General features: G+C 34.0%; 1 protein-coding gene across 8 annotated transcripts in view; it reads right to left on the bottom strand.

Moving 5' to 3' along the window:
* LOC127876683 (cGMP-dependent 3',5'-cyclic phosphodiesterase-like) overlaps window positions 1-18632 on the bottom strand; it is a 245295-nt gene that overhangs the window by 149207 nt on the left and 77456 nt on the right. For all 8 annotated transcript variants that reach the window (XM_052422071.1, XM_052422073.1, XM_052422072.1 and 5 more), the window contains exons 2-4: window positions 9398-9487; window positions 6235-6335; window positions 356-462 (exon numbers count right to left, since the gene is read on the bottom strand). In XM_052422071.1, the coding sequence (XP_052278031.1) occupies window positions 356-462; window positions 6235-6335; window positions 9398-9487 (298 nt within the window). The remainder of the gene's footprint in view (window positions 1-355; window positions 463-6234; window positions 6336-9397; window positions 9488-18632) is intronic.

Here is an 18632-nt window from a genome sequence, read left to right as displayed (position 1 = left end):
AGGAAATAACTCTGTAATACAGTAATATTTGTTGTACTCTGCTTTCCCCATTAATTACTTTTATCAATATGCGAACAAAAATCCAATCCATTCAATTCTTCCAGAATTATTTTCTGCACAAGAATCGGGGACAGACTGGTGGATTGAATGGTTGACGGAAGAAAGGGCAGGCAATTTGGATAACTTTATTCCTCCCTTTGGGGGCATAAAATGTGACAAAAGATAATACTTGGATTTAAATACAAATTTTAATGATACATGAACAAAGAGAATATACTTTTCAAGCTTGCTTCTGTTTACCTGTGAGTATCAGTTCTATTTCACCATGTTCTAATATGTATTATCTGACCTGTACCTTTGAGGTTCTGTGTGGAGGAAGAGGAAAGGTTGAGGTGCTCAAGGATGCTGTCTGGAATGCTGGAAACATCTACCACCGAGTGCTGACCCTTTCTGAATACATTCCTGGAATACAAACGCAGATTTAAAACATAACTTAAACAAGAGCACCGCATAACCGGTGCCACGCTAGGCTAAGGGTGCAGTTTTGAATAAATGAAAGCTTGTCAAAATTTTTTTTAGACGTCACAGTGACCTTGACCTTTGACCTAGTGACCCCAAAATGGGTATGGCATGTAGAACTCATCAAGGTGCATCTACATATGAAGTTTCAAAGTTGTAGGTGGAAGCACTTTGATTATAGAGCCAATATGTTAAGGTTTTAGCACAACTCGGACGTCGGACAACACGACGAGCTGGATATGACAACACCTCTGAAAACACCGAGCTATAAATATGAGCCATGACATGCGAAAATGGATCTAAGACCATATGCTGTCAGCATAGCTCCAGGCCATTATGAGCATTGGTGCAGTGTAGAAAATAGCTACCATGTCCCCCAGAGTCATGCAAGATTTCCTGGTCTCGTTAGCAAACAGAGTAACTCCTGACCAGACTGTGCAAATGTGCAGGCTAGTCTAGAGCAAACCTGGTTGCTTAGGGCACGAGACCCATTTTGGCATGACATAGATCATATGATATAAACACCAAAAGCACACAATATATAAACAGGGCTTTTTTTCTTGATTTGGGGAAAGGGCTAGCCTGGCCTTCCAAGATTTTTGGGGAAAATAATTGACAAAACGGAAAAAGGGGTAGAAATGTCCCAAAGTAAGCTTTAAATTTGGGGAAATTTGCATCATTTTATAGAAATTGAGACTCTTTTGGGAAGGGTCTTTTTCTTTGGGGAAGGGGCCTTTATAAGGCCCTTGCTAAAGAAGGAAATAAAGCCCTGATAAAGTTTGAAGTCTGGAGAGATAGCTAAGTATGTCAGTAGGGTTCCTTTACTCATTCCCATGCTCAAAATGAAAATATGTTTGATCTGACCCCTCATGAAATAATAGTACGATTAAACAATAAAATCAACTAATTGTCTATTAATTAATTTTTTTTTTAGATGAATTCTAAGCCATATATAAATAATTATTTGCAAAACTGCAAAGATGGATTTTTACCAGGCCTTCAGTTGTGAAAAAGCCTGCATTTACTGTTCATTTTTAAGTCATTATATAGTATGAATTTAATTTTATGTGAAGATACATTCAATCTTTATATACTTATCAGCTGTTTATAGGCACATTTAGAATTAATTACATGAGAAATTCCCGAAATGAAAACATGGGGATAAAGATAAGCTTATTGCACGAGAAACATGTGTACACCTTGAGCAAACATTGATAATCTCTAGACTTATTAAACACTGTTTGACTGGTGTGAAGGCTACTTGAAAACAGCTCTCTTTCTGACTCCCAGTGTGATAGCGCTGTATGCCATTCCAATGCAAAAACATGCAATTATTACCCACAGAGCAAATATTTATCTATTTGTTCAAGATTCGAAGGATCAATTCCGTCGGCAACCATGAGTGGCTAAATCAGTTAGCAAGCACATTTATCTGTTTCTTTCCAAGGGCAATTATATATTACTGCCTTTCCTGGTAGAAAATAAATAAATCGTGTACATGATGTGATAGGGAATAGCACATTTTATTTGATTAATTAATTAGGAGATAGCTAAAATAAGGATAATTCAAATATGTAAAAAAACACAAATAAACTATGATTTATTTCAAATTATTTTGTTCTTGACACATTTAGATCTTTGAGAAATCATTCAGCATGGGAATATGTGGTGCAAGCAATTAATTTGAACTGTGCAACTTCCTATTTCATGATTAAAACGACACAGTTAAATGTTATCTTCAGCATTAAGTAATTTTAAAGGCTAATTTGCAGCTGAAAGTCTGCTGTATTCTGATGCTGGAAAGGTATTGTCCCCATATAAGAACAGTACAATTCCGTTCTCTATCAAAGATTTTTTAAGCACGTCATATATGTTATCTGCAAAAATATTCTCCTTTAGTCATACAAAACCCAATCTGTAAGACCCAACCAACATTCCCCCAAAGGTGGAAACAAAACTGACATTCATAATGTGTGCTGAATAGCATGCTCAATGATAAAACTATCTAACCACTGCAAAGAATGTTGCATCTTGCAAAATGTTGTTGTTCAATATGCAGTAGGAGCTGATTTAATTATCAAGCATGGACAAGTGAGGACAATTACTGGTATCGACTGCTGTCATTTAAACAAGCTGTGCACGTGCATGCAAAACAACTTCAAAGGAACAGTAAATCCTCTAACATGAGCTAATGGTAATTATTGTAATTAAAGCAATAAAAAATGACACAAGATATCCCAGATATCACAACTCTGCTATTTCTTTATAGCAGCTCAATATTCCCAGTTTTCTGAAGTAAGCTGTTGTAATAAGCAAAGCAAGACATAACTGAACTGAACATCTCTCTGAACTCTTGAATCCATGACTGATCACAAGGTCTAGGTATTCTCTTCATTATAACTGTCTAACATTCTATTAACTACTCAAAATTACTAAGCTTCCAGCTAAGCAACCTGACCAGAATGTTTTGCTAATCATGAACATTTTTAGTGTGACAGGTCTGGTTAACACAATCAAGTTTGAACACTTTGTATTTTGGTCCCAAATTATCAATGAACATGACTCAGTGATATTACATAGTTGTCTAGATAAGTAGCACTTTATGCATGTGCATTCACTGGCTAATCAGGGACAATACTTTCTGCTTTGATTTAAATGCTCTTTTAATGAATTTAGTCCCTTCTACACGAAAAATCTAGCCTGGGTGGGAAGTATTGTTCCTGATTAGCCTGTGGACACTGCACAGGCTAATCTTGGAGTAAACTTTACTCTTAAAGTCTGGTTACCCAGAGCTCAAAGAGCACATATACATTTAATGGTCTGTTACACAGGTCAATTATCTATTCCCATACATAGATATCTAGAAATATAACTTTTAATTTCAAAATTCAGCAGTGTCAATCGCTTGGTAATTATATTGTTTACATCAACACATCGCTTAATAAAATTGTTACATTTGGCTTTCATTTGAAATTACCTATAATTTGGTCATGACACTTTCTTTTAATGTGTTTATTACGATTTGTATTAAACACTTGCACAGGACTTAAACATACTTTGAAGTTACAAGTTCACTTCCAAAAGGCCAATAGATAACAGTTAAAAGAGTACTGTAAATGCTACAGGCTATATCTAAAGAACAGCCTGTCGTAAACAGTCATTAAATTCTCATTATTGTTCCTGACAATAAAATCCCAAAGATGTTCATAATCTTTTTATGTATTTAAACAAGATTTATAGCGCTATTGACATGAACATCTGGAATTAAGTGGAAAAAGATTGCTACACTATACATTTGTGGCATTGACTTAAACACCTATGCTATTCAGACAAAAAAGCTTAAATACAATTTTATTTCAGTTGAATTGCCCCTGATCAGTGGCTTATCTTTGGCTCTCTTAAGACAGGCTATTAACTATGTGCAGTTAATCATAATATTCCTGATGGTATAGATGCAAACGTATAAAAACATATTCATTTTTGTAAATAAGCTACTTTAAGTTTTAAAGTTGTTATATAAATCAAATATGTGTTGATAAATTAAAGCCGCAATGTCACAGATTGGAAATACAACTCAAATGTAACATTTGAAATTCAGGAAAAAAGAAAAATAGACCAACCAGAAATAACATGTTGAAACATCATTAAAGTTCCAACCTCCCTCTGTGATTCATTTTAGCACATTCTTATAAGTCGATTTCAAGAGCTCAAGAGCGTCTAATTATACTTTCCAGCTATTTATAACTCTTCAGATGGTGTAAATAATTGCTAGATTAACCAGATTAAAATTAAGCCTAAATGTTGCCAAGATAAACATTTCTGTCAAATTTATATCATGAGTGAGTCATTGATGTCAATCTATACAAATATATTTATAGTATTCAGATATTAAATAAGAGCATCCCTGTACAAATAATGGCATCTATTTACAACTCTACTACAGTAAAACTGCGATAACTCGAGGAAGCACGGGACCGACATCGATGCTCGAGTAATCGCAGGTTTCGAGTAATCCATGGTATTATTTGTTTTCACTGTCTCGGTTGATAATGCTACATTCTGACCGAAAACGCTTTATTTACATTTAAGGCGGTGCTTGAGAAAGAAAAGGCTTTGTAAAAATCGCTTAAGATTACAGTATAATAAACAAAACAATTGAGATGATCGTAAATTCATTTAATTATTTCAACATACACACAAAACATATATATAATCACAAATATCTCATCAATATTCACTGTACATGTAGCATAATTATTTTTATTAAAGCACACAAGGTACGTACATGCGCATGATAAAAACACACACTAAAAACAACATAATCACTACACACTTTGCATTTTATGTACATTAGTCAGACTTGTGTTGCGCAAAGTCAAGGATTGAAGATTGTCGCAACCCATTAGCTTCCCGGAACTGATGGCGGAAGACGTTTCGCGATAATTATCGATTGCTGGTAATTATTTAATTATCATTAAAACTGTGTAGCTTTGATCTGCTTCTCAAAGGATGACAATTTGCAGTGTTTCTCAAACTGCAACTAACTTCACACCTAATCGAGCGTCTTTTGTGTGCTTGATTGCGCTGTTTTCACAACTCGAATATTTTAGCACCGACTAGACGAGAAAGCGTCCTCGAATAATTGCCAGTTAATTAGGTGTGAAATGCCTTTCAGGGACCGGCACACGACCTCGAGTTATCGAAAATCGCATGTTTGAATTATCGCGGGTAATAGACATTAAAGGAAAGTGCTAGGGACTTTCTTTAATGCTCAAGCAATCGCCAGTTTTCGAGAAATCGCCAGCTCGAGTTATTGCAATTCTACTGTACAAAGTTAAGTTACACCTACAAACAACAGTTGGAGTCCATTAATGAATGTGCACAAGCTATTGTCACTTGCCACTGTTATTTTTTGTGGAGTGCCATGCATTGTGGCACACCACAGTTGTGCTACACCACACTGTGGCATGAAACAATTTTATGGCTGACATAAAACAATGCAGAAAACAGGTGCTCGTCTAGCAAAACAAGGATTAGCATTTATTTCTATTATGGATACTTAACCTTTTAATGCCTAGTGGACTCTCCCATCCTTCTAAATTGGATCAATTTATTTCCAAGATTAGGGATGTCTAGTATATTTATTTCTATATTAAGAATATTTCTTACAGACATTCCTTTAAGCAAACAGCGCAGACCCTGATGAGAAGCCGCATCATGCAGCGTCTCATCTGGGTCTACGCTGTTTGCCAAGGCCCTTTTTTCTAGATGCTAGGCATAAATGGGTTAACATAATTATGTAATATTATTGCTTCTAGTTTGACACACAATCAATGCCAAAAACATGATCTAATGTTTTTGTTACTGTGACATAATGCGAGATTCTTTGATTTATCTTTTTGAATTCTACGGACAATAAAGCTGAGGATGGCGTGTTCATTACCCAGCTGACAAAATATTTTGTATGGTGTTTTCGTCACAAAATACTGTATTCAGTCACCCCTTACCTCTGATTGAAATAGGGCAGTAGTCAGTTACAGGCATAAATATGAGCACTTATAACTGGTGAACAAGCTAGAGCAGAAAAAGTTTGAGTTGCTTAAATAACCGCTGTTATATGACTTAAATACTTTTGAAAAGCATGCTACAGAACAAATGATTGTCAAAAACAATCATTGAGAGTGTAAAATCTGAATCCAATGGGGTCCTACTCACCTGATACACTCTGGACATGGGCTGCACACATGGGTGCCAGTAACATCAGACGTATATAGAGTCCTCCCTGCCTCCTCCCAGTAGAACAGAGCACCACTCGCCTGTAATATACACAATGCAATGAAAGTGTATGTTGCAGATTATATAATTGTTTATTTACATTGACAATAGTGATGGAATTGGTTTAACTAGAGCTTTGTCGCAGACGTGACGTATACCCCCACGTGTCGCATTGACACAGACTATTTTGCATGCTGTCTTCAAAAAACAAGAGAATCTAATTTATGGCGATTTTTAAGAATCTTTATGCCATTATCATTTATGGCCATTTTGACCTTTGAACTCTTGAATTCTTCTACATGACACACCGTCCAATGACTGTGAACAAAATTAATGTACCGAGTCATTTTACAATCTCATAATGAATGACATAGTTATGGCCTGGACAAGATCATTTATTGCCATTTTTGACATTTGAACTAAAAGTGTGACCTTGACCTTAGAGATATCGACGTAATTCTTTCGTGTGACACACCATCCAATGATGGTGAACAAAAGAACAAAATGATTTGAAAATCTCACAATAAACGAAATAGTTATGGCCCGGACAAGCTCATTTATGGCCATTTTTGACCTTTGAACTCCAAGTGTGATCTTACCCTTGGAGATATCGACGTAATTCTTTCCTGCGACATACCATCCAATGATGGTGAACAAATGTGCCAAATGAATTTAAAATCTGACAATGAACGACATAGTTATGGCCTGGACAAGCTCATTAATGGCCATGTTTGACCTTTGAACTCAAAGTGTGCCCTTGACCTTGGAGATATCGACGTTATTCTTTTGCGCAACACACCGTCCAATATTGATGGAGAACAAATGTGCCCAATGACTTTAAAATCTCACAATAATTAACATACTTATGGCCCGGACAAGCATTTGACATTTGAACTCCAAGTGTGACCTTGACCTTAGAGATATCATTGTTATTCTTTCGCGCGCCACACCGTCCAATGATGTTGAACAAATGTGCCAAATGATTTTAAAATCTGACAAAGAACGACATAGTTATGGCCCGGACAAGCTTATTAATGGCCATTTTTGACCTTTGAACTCAAAGTGTGACCGTGACCTTGGAGATATCGACGTAATACTTTCACCCGACACACCGTCCAATGATGGTGAACAAATGTGCCGAAAGATTTTAAAATCTCACAATAATTTACATACTTATGGCCGGGACAAGCATTTGACCTTTAAACTCCAAGTGTGACGATAAATAACATAGTTATGGTCTGGACAAACTTTCAGTTTAAAACGCACTAAGTGACCCAGTGACCTAGTTTTTGAACCGGCATGACCCATATTCAAACTTGACCTAGACATCATGTACATACAACTTCTGACCAAGTTTGGTGAAGATCGGATGAAATTTTTGGGACAGACTGTCCAACAGACAGACAGACAGACCGACCGACAAAGTGACTCCTATATAGCCCCCATTACCAATGGTAATGGGGGTAGTGTTTTTCCCAGGCCATTTTAGCGTGGCGAAAAGCCACGCCGCCCTCCCTGATCGCCACTCTGCCTTTTTAAAAGGCAAATTTCGCCACGCGCCCTTCTTTTCAAAGGCAAATTTCGCCACGCGCCCTTATCGATAACATCTTTATTGCCTTACGATCTAACTTGGTCCGCAAAATCAGCTTCCTTGATTGTCTGTGACGCTCCGACTGTGCTTGATTTACTCGAGAGACGTCAACGTCTAATCGACTATTAATTGAGCAGATTTAATCTATTACAGTGCTCGATTTATAGGTAGGTCTTACTGACTGCTCAAAAGCTGTGAATTAGTCATGCGTGAATAACCCCGTGTCAGTATCAGTCGATAATGCCGGAGGCTATGTTATACCAAGCGCACTTTTCGGTCGGCAATGTGTACTCCTCCACGATAAAATCATTACGGAGACTTTTGATTTAAAACTCGATGTTATTCTTGTGGCAATTGTTCATTGCATGCATTATTCAGTTTTATATCAAAACATATATTTTACGCATAATTACATTTAAAATCACAAACAAATTTATTCTTTATCGTTTTCGTCTTTAAGATAATTATTATTCAAATAATTACTGAGACGTATACTAATTTAACAAAATGCGAATCGCATATACGATTTAACGTTGCTATGCGCACCTGTCGCTACATCATTTGACATTTTATCAACATGGCGGACTATACAGAATTAAATTGTGACTCGGCAAAAATGGCAAATAACGTCGTAAACGATCGAATTAACGATCGAGATTATACATTAAGAAGGAATTAATGAAATGTCTGTGATAATCAACGATGCATAAAAATGTTTTAGATAGCAACAACATTATTTATTTATTTGTAATCTACTCGGTGGATGTGTGTCACGGAAACGAGTGTTTGCATATTGTTAGCGATCAATTTACTCGCAATGTTATTTCAAACATCTGTCAAGATTATTGTTAGAAAATGGAATAAGACAAACACGGTTTCATTTATATGTTAGTGGATCTGTGTATAATCAGATTCATATGCATATATTGCTTTATTATGTTTGTCGTGCTGTACAGTTTATTGAAACAGCATGGAACTTAAATGTACATTGCAAGGTAAATATATTAATATAAATCATAGTAAGTTAAATACATTCATTAACATTAAATGTGCTTGTTTATATGTTATTTTTTCCACAACTGCTTCTGATACGATTACCGTAATTCAGTTATTCAGGAAACGTTTTTGCCCTTTTTTGCCTAAACTGCGCGCTAAAATGCCCTTTTTGAAAGTAATGCGCCATGCCCCTTTGCCCTCCTGGGGAAAAACACTAGGGGGTATAAAAATGTTGAAAAGCATGTACCATGGTATTAAAGTTGTGGCATTCTTGATAACAGGCTAACATTTCACACACAAAATCTGTCAGTTTGTAATTTCAAACTGTATAATAAAATAATTTACACAATATAGTAAAAGCCTTAAAAGAACCTCAAACCAAAACACACACATATTAAGGAGCATGCACAAACTAAAATAATTTATTCACTTCACAAAAAAAAGCATTAAAATAAATAATGCAAAGAGTTATGACACTCTGAGACAGCAGAAGGAGACAACAAGCTGCAGACATACTATGTTGTTGACGACATTGTGGAGGCAGGTCTTCACGACAGCCCCCAGGCTCTGTACATCCTCACACTCCAACAGCTGAACTGTGAAGTTCTGAAAGTAAAACACCATCAGAACAGTGATTACAGACAGTTAGAAAACACTTCAGACCTTAGAAAATGAGGCTCACTCTGGAAAAACTTGCACACGCTAATCTGGAACCACACTTTACTCACATGCCTTAAGCCCCAGTTAGCCATAGAGCGGCTCATATAAACGGTAATTGTAATATTTTGAAGTTAGTTTTGTGTCCAGTTGCAAAAAGTTCCTATTAGTTTAATTAAGATTGGTTGTGGCATGAAAATACATCTTAATGGAAAAAAGGGTTTGACTTTGGAACACACATACAACAGATAGAATAATATATTCAGTCAGAAAACATGGTTGTTAACTGAATAGGAAAACCTTTGAAGAAAGTAGAATTTTATAGCAAATGCATCAATTTATCAATATCAAAACAATAAAAACAACTTAAGTTTGAAAGAATGCTCTGTATTTGGTATCAGTCTCCATAAAAAAATAACAAACTGCTTCAATGATGGTGTTTTGTTATTAATAAAAATCATAGTATGGCAGATACAGCTTTAGTAATCAATGTCTACAAACGATTAATTCTTTGCAAAAGGTAATATTAATGTTATGCTGTTAACTGGTGTACACTTTTATTTAGCAAGCAAGAAAACCCTATTCTTCATCATACTGCCTTATAAATAAACATTAATTTTGCATTTATAGTTATGCGTTAAGGCTATTGTATTGAGCTTTGAGTTATTTTGTCTCATTTGGTAAATGACAGTCACTCTGAATGTTTCCAACATGCAAACAGCTATATCTAAAGACTCTGATATGGTGCAGAAGAAGAGAATTTGTTTTGATAACAAGAATTCAGAGTTTTGGTTCATGCCGCAGGTTTAGATTTTTATCAAACCTTTTTTTCTTGCTATATAATTATTTAAGATTATTCCAAACACTAAATTGTTGTTTATACATACATCAAATTTATACTTTTTAAAGTGAAACAGGTCCTTTTTCCCAGTCTAAACTTCACCTGTCTTATGCATTAAGGAAAACATAATTTTAATACCAAGGTTTAGGCTTGTAATGCCTTGCTGATCATAGCAGGTACCATGTTAACATTATTATTTGTACAGTGTTAACATTATTGTTTGTAAGCTATATATTTACTAGAAATCATTCATTTTAAAAAAGTTAATCATAAAACTATGTTTGCACAATAATTTAACTATTCTAAACACAAACAAGGTTATTCTGCACTTTGTGTTTGAGGTGAGAAATATGAACTGAGCAATATGAATTACTGCGGGCAAAATTGCTTTCATACTTTATGTTATTATAGATAATTGTAAGCAGTAAATGATAGTTGTATATAGTTGTATATGAAAAAGATGCTCCTAAAATTTATGACATCTAAAATTCTATTCATTTTTGAAAACAAGGTTGACCTTGTTGAGAGCTTTGAATCAAAAGTTTGAATCTTCCTTCTGCCTTTTAAAATGCCTGTGTTCTTACATATTACATGTTCTTCATTCTACTTGTTAAACCTTATTGACTATCATTAATGCATAATTATATAATGCATTTTTGTATAGAGGTATACCCAATACAAATTGCTTGATCATTAGTCATGTTCAAAAGAAAGACATTTCTAAATTCATGATTCAGAAAAAAAATAGGGTTGTCATTTGTCAAGTTGGAATTGCTGAGAATTTTTTATTTTTGGTATTTTTTCTTAAACTTTGATTGTTGATACAGAATACCAAAATAAATGACAAATGCAACAAAAGAACAGATGATCAAAATGTTGTATTACAGTTCTAAACCTTTAAGTTTAACACAATTTATCACAGCATTCATTTTCAATACAGTTTATTTCCAAAGATTCCACTGGTTATCTCCTTTCAAAATATAAATAATGGATGTTTATCCCCTGCCATGCAGGCATAATATGAAAAGTATTTCAATTTTTCACTACCTGTAGGTTGGGAGCTGTGATTCAACTCAGGCTCATTTTTCATTTACACCATACAACATACTGATTAGATTTTTCAAGTTAAAAACCTTCATAATAAAACATGAAATTTATGACAGTAATCATTTAAGGGACTTCTCAACAGTTGTCAAAGAAGAATGTAAACATTATGTTTAAACAAGCAAAATAACACCACTGACTCGGCAAAATGTTGTAAACATAACTTTATTTATGGAATAGAAGAGGCTCTATAGCTGATTATATCGAATATGAAGTAACTGTGTCTGTCGACCTTGAAAGACATTCCCAATTGGTAAAATAAAAAAGCATTTGTAAGTTTTTACAATGTGCTAAAGCCTAAAAAACTTAAGCCACTGTGACGCAGTGGTAGCGAATAAACTTTTGCTTCCTGAGGTACTGAATTTCCTGAGGATGGCCACATTTGTTATTCTAATTTTTTTCTTGTTTCTACCATTATTTAAGACTATCAAAACATTATAGATTTGTAATTAAACATTTTCAATGAAATTTTTTATCATAAAATACACAAATCTGTGAACATCTCCCTTTTACACTAATTATCTATAAAAAAAAACATACATAATTATTATAATCCAGTTCACAAAATTGCATTTGATTCAAATGCTTATATAAAGTAAAAAAATATATTATATTTAATTAATGTAATATTCCATTAGACATGAGTTCTGAAAGCTGCTCTTTAATTTGACATTATTTTACCTTGAAAACTTCATTTTGCAAAAATAACAGTTGAAATAGGCCAGTTATCATAAACATGATTAAGATAAGAATATTGCAAGACACATTAGACAGCGGACTAGACAATTCTTCTTCTTTGAAATCATACTAGAAGGCTGGTCAAATTTATAGGTCTTGTTCAGAGTCTGTATACAAAGACTTGGAACATATAGTTGTTACAAGAGATGCGTTTGTCAGAAACACAATGCCCCCTACTACGCCGCTTTGAAGCCATATATTTGACCTTTGACCTTGAAGGATGACCTTGACCTTTCACCACTCAAAATGTGCAGCTCCATGAGATACACATGCATGCCAAATATGAAGTTGCTATCTTTAATATTGCAAAAGTTATGGGAAATGTTAAAGTTTTCAGACATACTAACTGATAGACGGACGGACTGATGGACAGTTCAACTGCTATATATGCCACTCTACCGGGAGCATAACAATAAAGTTTTATTTCAATATCTGTAGTAGACAAAGTGATATGGAGAAGCTGCACGCAAAACATTTGTATACTGGTTTTATTCCCAGGAAACAAACCTTTAATTATATAAGTTAAACTGATCCAGTGTAGAAAATAGAAAAATATTGTTTTGATAAACACTATTAAAACACTGTTTTAATAACAGTGAAAGAAGTTAAATCGATTATTTAAAACTTTCCTTATTTTCACCAAAATCCGTTATTTTGCGCGATTTTTTTCCCCTAAAAAAAGGCCAGGCTTGTTCCCCAAAATCAGATTTAAAAAAATGCAGACTAAAGAGTGTTTGAAATAAGCCTTAGGCTTTCGATGCAATATATATGTATATGTATGTATAACATTAAGCATATTTTTAAAGGGGCATGTAAATTCTGCTAAAGTGCAGGTCAGACCTGGTTTGCAACTAAGCCAGTGACCTCACACAATGACCCCAAATGCATATGTGAAGTTTCAATAGAAAACCTGTAATAGAAACAGTGAAACGGAAATGTTACATTTCTAGTGCCATAACCAAAGTTCTAAGTACAAAACGGGGCATATTTCTGCTAAATTGCTGGTGCAAATGATAGAACATGGTCTGTCACCTCACCTTATGACCACAAACTTATGTTTGAAATTTTAGTTGAATACAAACAGTGACATGGAGAACTTGCACATTTTCCATAACCAAATTTCTATTTCTAAGTACAAAAAGGGTGCATAATTTTGCTATATTGCACGTCAGAGTTTCAAAACTTGGTTGGTGATCTCACATAATAACCAACAACATACATGTGAAGTTTCATTTAAATACCTGTATAAATTACATGATAACCTTATAACTAAAGCATTAAACAGACGTGGACATTTGGGTGAGTAGTTGGCTCAAACTGTAAAACAGTAAATAGCTAACAACCAATTAAAGCATAGATTATAAGAAAAATATTACAATAACAACAATAAATAATATCAAATTTACCATCATAGCCATCTCTGTGTGATATTCCAAATCAATAAATCAATAGCTTTCTCCACAATCAGACTAGAATTATGGAAATCGCTAATATAATGACTTCCCTGGTCAATTTCAATTTGAAATAAGACAGGAAATAAAGAAAGGTTTTAAAATACAACTTATTTCCCACTGAAATGACAACCTAACTCAAACATGATTACAGGAATTATGCAAATAAAGCATCATAGTACTACAGAATCAATACTGACTGCCATTGAAAATCTATAGAGAGATCTCCACCTTAATGTATGACAAAATTAAACACAAAAAGAAAGTAATGGCGGTCTAGAACAGTTCAAACAGAGAAGGTGTGCTTTAACAACAAGCCATTAATGATTTCACAATAAGGCCACGACTTTTTTTTTTATTGGTTTACAAAAATTATTTTGAAAATGGTCCATCGGGCGGTCGAAAAAAAAAAAAAAAAAAAACATCATTGGAAAAAAAAGTTAATGCTAATAACATCAGAACAAAGACAACATATCTTTTATAACCTTAACACAGAGACAAAAAATCAAATTATGCAATGAAACACATCTATATCTTCAAATGAAATGAGTCCTAACAGCACCTTATGTAACATCAGGCAATTTTAAACACTCCATTACATGACATGCGTTCTTCTCCCATTAAAACGAAAAACTGCGCTTCATTTCCATAATTGGATGCGCACCATTACGCAATGCGATGCCCGTTGCATAAATCTTATATAAGATAAACTACTCATACACAAATTACCCGGTATGTGTTTGCTCTTACTCGTCTTATGAGATCGTACATGAAAAAAAATCGAGGTAGATCGATCCATGCGTCGTCGCGGTAGTGTTTGTCAAAGTTGTTGTTGTCATGAAAACTCGTTGATTTACAACGCAAAACGTCTTATTTGAACTGACGCGAATTAATTTAATCATATTTGTCAACTTCGCTTTTGCTTTATTTTGATAATTTAATCCAAAGTTTAATGTTAGCAAGTGTTTTTTTTACTGGAATTGTAAACAAGGAGTCAGTTAAAGTCTTCCCAAAATGTGCAGTCTGTGTGAATTGACAGTTTGACGTCATCAAAGGAAAGCCGCTTTCTGTCGGAAGCAATAAAGCGACAAATTTCGCGCCGAAAAAATTGGCTTCCTTTGTCTAGCAATCAACATGCCGAACCAATCGTGTGTTTGTTTCTCAATTGCAATCCTCCAATTTAATAAAAGCACGTGCATAGCTCCGCCTTCGGATCTTTTGCAGAGAACGGAGGCGGAGTTTAACGGTTAATTGAGCTAGTGTTTTACACAAGTTGAGTTCCGATTTGCCGAAATTACTCGGCCCTAAGCATTGAAACGACAAATACATTTATCAATGATTTTCCGAGATATACCGATTTGTTCCGATTTCCAAACTTTCTGTACAGTTCCTATAAACTATGGCGGACGTGTTTACAAAATTCCTAAACACATATATCGTAAATAACGGCAGTGTTTTATTGGATTATTTATACTTATTATCAAATACTATCGGGTTTGTTTAATATAATTAACATGTTAAACAATATAGTTGCGTCACAGACACGGAAATAAATTTTGATGGGGTCGACATTTGACTGACGCTGATTTTCTTATTGTCTGTAATTTTTACCCGAAATGAATTTTGAGAAGTGCCCATAAAAGGACTGGTACATAATGTGTCACATTGAAAAATATCCCGATCTCTGCAATATATGTGAACCAATCGTTGATTGTACTTACTTGATTTTATTCGCAACCGTACTCAAACCGGATCGTTTTTTTCTCATTTCGCTCATTTTGAAGTGCGGTCGGGAATAAAATATTTAAAAAAAAGACGATTTTCCGATTTTATTTTTTTTCCCATTTTCCAAAAATTAGGGTCGGCGGTTTTGTAAACCAAGAAATATAAAAGTCGTGGCCTAAGCCATCATTTTTCAAGCTGTTTCCACTAATCATGCTAATGGAACTGATAAATCGCAAGTAGGTTTTAATTTCATAACAAATTATACAAGCAGGTCTTTTTTGATGCATTTGTTACCAACTCATATTTCATTGTAATTGAACCTGTACAAATACGATCTACATACATGTATGTTACATGTTCAACCATGAGTTCTTCTATTTTCAAAGTTTAAAGGTTCTAATCACATCATATATTAAAGGGAAATTTCAAAGATATTTCCACTTTCCACATATACATCAATACATTGTACTTAGTATGTAAACTATGCATATGTAAACTTAGCACACTTATATTCATGTACCTTTTTGTAACAACAATATACTGATGAAATAATTTAGAAACAATGATGTTAAACATAAAGGGCCACAACCTTGCAGCGAAGTCATTCCTGTGCCCTTGACCTTTGAAAAACAATTAAATCATAAGGGTTCATCCCTAATCAATCATAACAAAAACACTTATTTATATAATCCTGAGCCTTTACATATTGTATTAAAACAATGCTTTTGTAACATGCCAAGATTACCTTGATATTTTGACCTTTTAACTTCAATATCAGTATAGGCATCGTTCTTTCCTACCAAGTAACCAGCATACACATTAAGATGACCATAGGTCGAAGTGTTCCTTATCTATTGTGCAGAAACACAATTTTACAGTGACAATCCTTGGTCAAATTAACATTTGACTTGTTGACCTTAAAATTGATTTAAAAAAATTGTTTCCTCCATAATAGCCATCATAAACCATTTATATGTTTGTCGGTCAAAACGTTCTCTAGATATCATAGGGACATGCACTACAAAGTAATATACCTGGCTTTTTCACTTTTTCAAGGGGAGGGGGGGAGGGGGGAAGGGGGGGGGGGGGTAAAAAATATTTGCTTAAAGCCCTAAGTTATATTAAGTTGCATTTTAGCTCATGCCTACAAAAAAATATAATTAGATTTTTACAACACTATGGTAATGTAATTAACAGCTGTAGCAAAATATAAACACAGTTAAACTTATAATTATAACAAGAGGGCCAAGATGGCCCTAGTTCGCTCACCTGAGAGGAGTCGGTTCATTCAATCTTTACCAAATGTCAAACTTTACCTATATATTGTCCAGACAAACATCCTGGTCAAGTTTCATCATTAATGAACCCAAACTCTGGCGCATGGAGTGTTTTTATTTTTGTAAGATTTGACCTGGTTACCTATATTTTGAGTTGACCACCCTTAACCAAACATAAACTTTGCTTACAAAAATAAATATGATCAAGATTCATAAATTCTAAATCAAAATTGTGTGACCTCTAGAGTGTTTTCAAGGATTTTGTATAATATAATGAAAATTTGAACAATTAAGGGCAATAATTATGGCATTTATTATGTGACTTTGCTCATTATCAAACTTGACTGAGATCTTTCAGCAACTTTGATCAAGAATGCTTGAGAAATGTGAATGCTAGAGTGTTTACAAACAAAATGTGGACGGACGGACGGCGGACAAAGACCAATCCTAAAACCTCACCTGAGCAATCAGGTGAGCTAAAAAGTGTGTTTCACCGATCTTAGCCATTTGTAAAATTGTCCGAGAAATCAATAAAACCAATGTATTGACTATATTAGTTTCACGATGATTAGGCAAACAAGGTTTCTCTCTAGTCACATAAGGAAAACTGCCCCACCCCCTGGAGACCATGTTTTTTGACTGATCGGGACCATTTGCGAACTCATCTGAGATATATATCGAGGGCTGCCCGCAAGACTGTCTTAACTGCCTTTTTTGAAATTTAACAGGAGAAGCAAAAACATCACATTTTCTCCATAGCTCTTAATGTTAACAATAAAACACATTTTATTAAAGAATTGAGAAACAAACATATTTCATATAATCAAGAAAATATTTCTTAAAAAATATAATAACTTTGTAGAATTAATTGACTTACTACACTCTTGCGCTGAAATTGGACATGTTTGGGATTTTGAATTCCCTGCAATACTGTAGTAAGTCAACTTACTACAGTATTGCAGGAAATATTAATGGTAAGCAATATGTTTTTTCTCTGCAATACAAAAGTAAGTGTTATTGAAATAACGTTAACATCCTTAAAAAGGGAACTTTTTATATTTTTTTTTACTTTTTCAACACATGTTACACTAAAAATTTGCATATTTGCATATATTTGGCATTTATTGTGATAAATTTAACAAAGTTTAATGGTATTGTCAATGTTTTTATACAAATTCGCTGATCAAAGTGTACATAAACATGGAAAATACTGCAAATTGATTATCATTAACCTTATTATCTTAATAGATAGGCAAAAACATTTCATTTCTTAAATATTTCATGATTTGCTTCATTTTGTATTATAAAATCATAAGTTTCTAGTAATTTCAATAATTCAGTGCACACATTAGATAAAACTTAAACAGATAAAATAACAATAGTAACTGACAGCAGGCAAATTGTTTTGTATAATAATTTTTTCATTTTTTGTTAATGTTAGAAAATGTAACATTTATTACTCCATTTTAATCTTATATAATTATTAACTGATGTAGTTCTCAGAGATTCTGTAAGAACTACCTCTATTTTTTTACTATGTCAAAAATACCTGATCAAGTTAAACAATAATTAAGAAATAACAATAAAACAAATTTCTTAACAATGTTTAAAGTATTATTCAAAGTGGAATAATAATGTCTAATGTATGTAGCATTTATATACCGAGACATTGTTCTTGTCCATAAACAACTTAACAGCAAGTATAGTTGACAGGTCTGTACATACAAATCAACAGCACTTATGCAAGTTCATGATTGTATTCTAGTTTATTGTTGTGCCATAGAACATACTGATGAATAATAATTAGTATTATTCATACATTAACGTCAGTATCATTCTGTATGATATTGCATTGCTAAAATATGACCTATTTGAGTTACTGGTGGGGTAACAACAGATAATTATCAATTACACATTTTGACAACCATAAGGCCGACCAGGAGGTGACTGCATTAGGC

This window comes from Dreissena polymorpha, chromosome 4 (genome assembly GCF_020536995.1).
Source record: "Dreissena polymorpha isolate Duluth1 chromosome 4, UMN_Dpol_1.0, whole genome shotgun sequence".
Taxonomy (NCBI): Eukaryota; Metazoa; Mollusca; class Bivalvia; order Myida; family Dreissenidae; genus Dreissena; species Dreissena polymorpha.
This window is presented reverse-complemented; position numbering and strand designations above follow the sequence as displayed.